Raw genomic sequence first — 7,058 nt, 5'->3', positions numbered from 1 at the left:
TAAACAATTTTCATCTCCTCGATAACTCAAAACTCTACGCACAATGATAGAACACGTAAACCTGAGTTTAATTGAAACTTTCCTGGTCACCTAAAATCCTATTCATCTGATTTCCCCGTGAATCAATATTATTTAACGACCATTTTATTTATTTTTCATTTGCCTTAAGATTAATTGGAGAGTAAAATACGTGGGCAACAAAAGTAGTGAAGATTAAACCATTGCTACTTGGAATAATAAACTAAAGTGCCCTCATTGTGCGCAATTAAACTATACTCTACCTAGATTCTCTTAGGTTGATTACGTAAAGGAAGTACACTTTGAGCCCATCGGTTAATCGATCATTAACTGAGGATTAATGATATTGGCCATTGATTTTGGTGGCATGAAGCTCGTGGGAAGAATTCATGATAAATTATGACAATGGGAACGATAAAAGCAGTGAAATCAGTGGCCCAGTGATTATATGAGAAGGACCGGAAAAAATAAAAATTCTTTGAAAATTCAATTATCGACTTATCTGGAGACCTATTAATTTTTTTTCCAGGAAATATCAAAATATATTTTTTTTTTTCATCCGAAATTCAATCAACAAAAAGTCCTTCAATATTTTCACCGCAAATCGATAATTAATAAAAATATTCAATCACTTCGCTACAGAAAAGGTGATACAGGATTTTCAGGAAAAAAACATTGTGGATTAAGCACTTGTCGCAATATTCTAGCAAACTTTTCCACTTGATAGCTCTCCCCGAGAATTCCGTTTGGCCCTTGATTATTTCTCGTGCATAAATAATAAACTCTAGCCGTGATAACAATATACATATTAACAGTATTCTTTCCACCTAGAAATTTCACCTGCGAATTGATCATTCCGTATAATTTCTTTTTTTGTTATTTTGTAGAAACTTTTTTATGAAAAATATCGTTATTCGTCGTTCGTAATTTATTTTATTGACGTTAACTGACATTACCGTGCTATTCATCACTTTTACGCTCAGTTATGGAGCAGCTCTCGAGATTACTCATCCTCGTTTGATTATTTAATTAAAGGCCCAGCGGTGTCAACAGTTCACTCGTTCATCCCCGAATACTGATCGCTCTCATCCGTACTCTGATAATTCATGAGCGATTTCAATAAATTTTTATATCATCTCTTATAATAAATAATCATGTCATGAATATAATTTAGAAGCGATTCCATAATTAATTAGTCATCCTCATCGAGGTTGGAAGAACATTAATGAATCTCCACCATCAATAATCATCACTTAAAAAGGGAAAATAATTTCCCCGACGGAACTCTAAAATATCACTAGAAAACCCGCATCGATATTGTCCTCAATTCAATATACAATTTCAATAAGTTTATAATAGTTTGTTCTTCGAACCAGAGTACAAGGCATCGAGAAAAGCTCAAGCAGAGAGACAACGACATTTGAAAAAAAAAAAAAAAACCAAAAAAAAAAAACCTGACAAAAAACCATCAAAAAGTTTTTATCACAATGATTCATTTAATACAATTAATACTTAGGGTCCATTTGAGCTTTCGTCAAGGCACTCTGTTGCCCTGTGATCGATTAAGTGCAAATGAAGCCCTCGAACGAACGAACCATCACGTGAGCTTGCCCTTGTTCTTCCTGAAACCTGGAAAATGTAACTTTCTACGACGTCTCTTGAGCTCATCATTGTCAGCTGTCGAATTAGAGTCTGTTGACAATGTCTCATCGTCAACCGTTGGCATCTCCTTGAGGGGTTTCCTCGTCTTTCTCTCGGACAAGTCCAGAGAATTATCTGATAAAGATGTTTTTGAAAGACCTAGGGAACTCTTCACCTCGTCGTACGTCATGCTCGTCGCCTCCTGACTAAATGATCTCGTCATACTCGTTTTCTCTTTAGTCAGTGGCCGCGGGGGTATCGGTGGCACAGCATCCTCATCACCAACAGTAAATTGCACCTCTGGGGGTGTATCCTTGCCCGTTTCACTGCTAGACGAGTCTGGAGGGGCTGATGACTCCTTCCACGCTAAACTCTCCAGACCACCTGGAACAAAAGTTTTCTCTGGATATTGCAGGATGTGTTTGATCTCAGTAAAACAAAACATAGGAAAAATGTTAAAATACATTTATTTTTGAGTCCATTCAAGTCATAAAAATGTCTTTATACTTTAATTTTTTTTTTTGGGCTACGTGCAGGGCTAGGATTCACTGTTACTCATGCAATTAAAGCAACTAGAATTTATTTATTCGCAGTTTGTACTTTGTTTTTTGGAAATTGACTTGGTCAATTCCACGTGACATTCTGCTTTATTCGGAATTGTTTATGCGTTATTTAACATTGTGATTATTACATTAAGTTCGATAAGTTAATAGATAAGGAATCATTGTTCACGATGATCTCTGGTCGTTACAAGTTTGTTTACAAATAATATTTGTACAGTGTAAAATTTAAAAAAAAAATGGAGTATAGTTTTTTATATCTCTAACTCTCCCATTTTATTGCGGAGATTATTGTTTGAGACTTGAGGCACTTTTTACTACGTGTATCTTTCGCAGAGTAATGGATAATCAACAATTATCTATCTACCGGTGTTTTTTTTTTTTTTTTTGGTTGTCGTCATTATTTATATTGACCTTCCAGTGCAACTAGCCTCTCCTTATTACAATAATAATGTCCCTGATGAATACATTGTTATTACTTAAATAGAAATCGAAGGTTCAATTGTGTGAGGTTAAGAAACCAGACTCAGATTCTTCCTTGGCACTGGAAGACGAGCAATTGAATATATTTTTAAGTAAACGTCGTCATGAGCTCCTCGCAGGACCGAGGTTTTGAGAGCAATTTGTCAAAAAGAATGGAGATTCATTTTTTATTCTTGTGTGAGTGAAATAACACTTATGAGTTAAGTATCCCAGAGATGATGTAAATAATTGGAAAAAAAATCCCGTGGGAACGTAATCAGAAATAATAATTGTCATTGGTGTAATTGCTGCTAATATTCCCTATTCAATCTAATTGGAGAGGATGATAATCTCTCTCGTCTTTCATATTTTTCTCCTCATTTTCTTCGAATTTTTACTTGAGGAAGAAATAATCATCGACTAAAAAATAGAATCGATTGACTAATTCGATTTTACTCATTTTTAAAAATATATAAAAACATCGAATATGGAATTTTTCACCACAGCACCATAACTATAACTAAACCACACATTAGTACGAACTAGTAAACCGATTGTTAATCTTTGGAGAGAGTAAAGTAAAAATTCCCACTAACAACATCCCCGCCCGAGCTAGCAAAACCAAAATAAAATAATACCGAATTTCATCACAAGTGATTTGCCTACAAATTAACGTGGGTATGTTAATGTCAAGGTATAAAATAGTGCTGCAGTTAAATATAAAAACCATTTAAACCAAAATAAACTCAGTGGATTAAACAAGTAACATTGATTGTACGAGTCCCGTCTACGGGACTGTGCATAAAGCTGGTGATGCCCCAATTATTGGTAATTTTACAAATTTCCATCATAAAAAAATAGGTAATGGAGAGGATTGAACAAGTCTGGACACTGCTATTTACATAATTCGCGAAAAAAAAAAAAAAAACGATCAGAGTCAGTCAATCGGAGAACTCATGGAGATCCATTTCCGGCTTACCTGCTGCGCCAGAGGTTGATGCTGCATACAGGGAACTTGCCTCGTCGTCCAAGTCGTCTTGACTACTACTCATTCGCCCTGCGGAGCAAAAAAATTCATTAATACAAACAGAAGAACCATTTTGTTTCAGAAATTCTTTTGCTGTGTCAATTGCAAATTAATGATTACCTCTGAATCCTAAACTTCGTCCATTAGGCGCTCCTCGATATAAAATAGTCTCCAAATAATTCAATCCATTATTATTAATAATATTGAACCCGCAGAGTAATTCGATCTGTTTCCAACGATGAACTCTCTCCTGCAGTTCAACAGTGACTTCATTCAAAGCTGTTCTCGCCTCGACAATACTCTTGTCAACCTCGTCAATAGACTTGCCATGTGTCGAGACGAATGCCCCCACGAGGCTAGATCTCTTCTTCCGTAACTTCTCGCACTGTGGAAAAAAATTAATATATAGAACTCTTCCTCATAGACATCCAAAACTAAAAACCGTCAATCCAGAAATAATACCGCTTCGCGAGCCTGTTGCAGCTGCTTCTCAGCTGCTATTTTCTTCTTTATATACCCTTTATTCTCAATCTCGTGTGTCAGTTGAAGCCAGTGCTGCAGGCCAACTGGAGGTGACCAACAGCGATCCTCTAGTTCTCCCTCTGCACGTTGAAGTTCCAATTTCAACATCTACATAAAATTGAGAAGCATATAAATTGGAGTAAAGATGTGGAAAAATTTGGAAATGAGATGCTTAAAGGTGGAGAAAAAAATTACTTCGATCTCTTGCTTTAATTGAGACACTTCCAGATCAGAATATGACGTGTGCATTCCCATACTCTCCCCCTGGAGCTTTGCCTCTAGCTTTTGTTTCTCTGTTGCTGCACTGGCTTGTTCCAACCTCGCCCTTTCGAGTTCTTTCTGTAATTGGGACAGAAATCAATAATCGTTTTGTTTTCTCCAACTTCTCCTAAAAAGTATTCCTCGGAAAAATCATATTAATTTAGAATACGAATGATGAATGATGAAGCCAAATCGACTCAAATATCCGTACCCCGCCGTCATGAACGTTTTCATGTGAATGCATCGCCCACCGCATTTTCCAGTCGATTCTTTTTTTTTTTTTTTTTCTAAAGGATGATAAATAATGATAAAAAAGAAAGCACACCTGCAGGTCCTCCAGCGCCAGTTCGGCTTTATGGAGGCCCTCCATGTCCTTCATCATCCTCCTAAGATGTTTCTGAGAACTTTTCTTCTGCTGATATGCGTACCAACAGCCAATCAAGGCTCCGAATAATAAAGTTATGAGTATCAAATCCTTAATGCTGTGCCCAGAATCTAGAAACCAATTAATATATTTCATCCTTTTATTGCCATAATCTTGGATCAGTTTGTGGTAATAAATTGTGGAATTACCCTTTGGTGGTCCGAATAACACTACATCCATCGCTTTCAAGGCAATTTTCTGTTTGTGAATTGGATCTTTAATCCCAAGAACATTACTAAGATAGTGCATATTATTCACAGCCAATCTACATTAAAACAAAACGAAAAAATTGATTATTAAAGTTCATGATAATTATGAATTGGGGATATCCACATATTTTGGCCAAATTTCTGAAATTCTGAAAAAAAATCATCTGAAATTTTCCACTAGAATGATCTACAAATTAAATTGAAACGCAGCTGAATTGCAGAATTTTATTTATTTTTTCAATGTAATTGGATACCCCCAATGTCATAAAAATTAACAGTGCTGACAAACTTACCTAGGAAGAGTAGCACCAGTGACACGATGTTGTATAAAATTAGGAACATATTGTGGAAGCTCGACATTAGAAGTAAGCCATTCTGAGGTCTGCTCGATGGTCCAATTGTGTACCTCAGATCTCAGCCAGGCCTCCCATAGCTCTCTAACACTAATATGCATATCATCATTGTGATGGAAGGCACGTTGTCGTCTTTCGTAACCGGCCTCGTACTGGAGTTCTTCCCTCAAGAACTGAAACCAATGAATGTAAAGTATAAAAAATTGTCATGTCCCCCAGAGAGCCGTCACCCCCGAACATTGAGTAGACATTAAGTAGGAATAATTCAAAGGAAATACTGAGAAATACTGAGATTACTGTACATCATCAGACTCTGAGAGATCAACGTCGCCATCAGCATCATCGTCCAGTTGACTGTGTAGGGATTTAATCGCCTCAAGACCGAGTCGATCGTGTGAGGCCATAGTTATGCATGCTAAATCATCATTGCATGTCTCAACACCTGTAAAAGTCATTAGAAAAGATAATGATCTGCCAGCAATTGTCAACTGCAATCAAGATAGGAGATAAGTACCCAAGATCTGCTGCTTGCTGGACTGGGCACTGTCATGTGCCACTGCCTGGGCAATTCCACCAGTGAGTGTCGTTGAAAATTTCGTTGAACCCTTTGATCCATCACTCGATCTTGGCTGATAACCAGTGCTGGCATCAAGTGCACCACCACTAGCAACAACCTCGGCAAAACACAGACACAACAGTCGAAGACCATAGATCAGGATTAATTCAACATTCGCCACTGATCGCATCTCTCAAGTTAACCTCAACTGATTATCGATTAATTATCCTCGACTAATTGGCAATTGAATTTTTGGAAGACCAAGTGTTGTGACAATTATCACGAGGGCCACTACACACTTGACAATTTCCACACCTCAAGGACAACACCGCAGAGCGCATTAATGGTTCATTTGTTCGGGAAAACACTTTGGAGTGAAGTTTAATGAATTCTGGGATAATTTACTCTGGAGATGTGAACCGTGTGGGCTCTTCTTCCTCGTCGTATGATTTTCCTGATTGCCCCATCAAGAACCTCTTGTTTTGTTCCTGCTGAATTCACTGTTTTGGAGATTTTTTTCGTGGAATAATTCCGGTTGTTTCAGTTTTTGGCTCAGTCGCGGCTTTTTTTTTTATGCTGAAGCTTATTGCAAATTGTTTCAGCGCATTTGTTGAGTTATTAATCGTCTTTTTTAATTAAGTACACTTGGCTTTGGGCACGACGAATGAGGGGAATCAGATGTTTCTATCAAGGCCACCGACACTACCAACACGAGCGAGCCGATCAGAAAAGGGGAAAAAAGACATTACAAAAAATTATCACGGATTATGTTGGACCAGTCGAGGTGGCACACTTCGTACTTGGCTTCTCAAATATCATCGCCATTTTGGATTTTATGGGAGCGATACTGTCTTCCGCTTTTCAATTTTTTCCACCGCTCACTTCTCCTAAACCGAAATTCGACAATTCATTCCTATGCCCCCCCCATTTCAATTGACCAATTTCTCTCCAAAATTTTCATCACTTATTCCAATGGAATCAATTATCCAATGAAAAATCCTTCATTTATCGTTTTAATCAATGTT

At 37.3% G+C, this 7,058-nt stretch overlaps 1 protein-coding gene across 1 annotated transcript; it reads right to left on the bottom strand.

Annotated features, from left to right (window-relative positions):
- Nucleotides 1-954: 954 nt before the first annotated feature.
- On the bottom strand, nucleotides 955-6,860 carry Stim (stromal interaction molecule). The gene is made up of 10 exons (XM_011299951.1): nucleotides 5,992-6,860; nucleotides 5,780-5,919; nucleotides 5,418-5,650; nucleotides 5,065-5,180; nucleotides 4,817-4,986; nucleotides 4,426-4,569; nucleotides 4,171-4,338; nucleotides 3,829-4,093; nucleotides 3,661-3,738; nucleotides 955-2,043 (listed from the first exon to the last, which is right to left on the bottom strand). The coding sequence occupies exons 1-10, from the start codon at nucleotides 6,221-6,223 to the stop codon at nucleotides 1,616-1,618; spliced, it is 1,974 nt and encodes a 657-aa protein (XP_011298253.1). The 5' UTR covers nucleotides 6,224-6,860; the 3' UTR covers nucleotides 955-1,615.
- Between the last annotated feature and the right edge of the window lie 198 nt (nucleotides 6,861-7,058).

Source organism: Fopius arisanus, unplaced genomic scaffold (assembly GCF_000806365.1).
Source record: "Fopius arisanus strain USDA-PBARC FA_bdor unplaced genomic scaffold, ASM80636v1 scaffold00015, whole genome shotgun sequence".
Classification (NCBI taxonomy): Eukaryota; Metazoa; Arthropoda; class Insecta; order Hymenoptera; family Braconidae; genus Fopius; species Fopius arisanus.
This window is presented reverse-complemented; position numbering and strand designations above follow the sequence as displayed.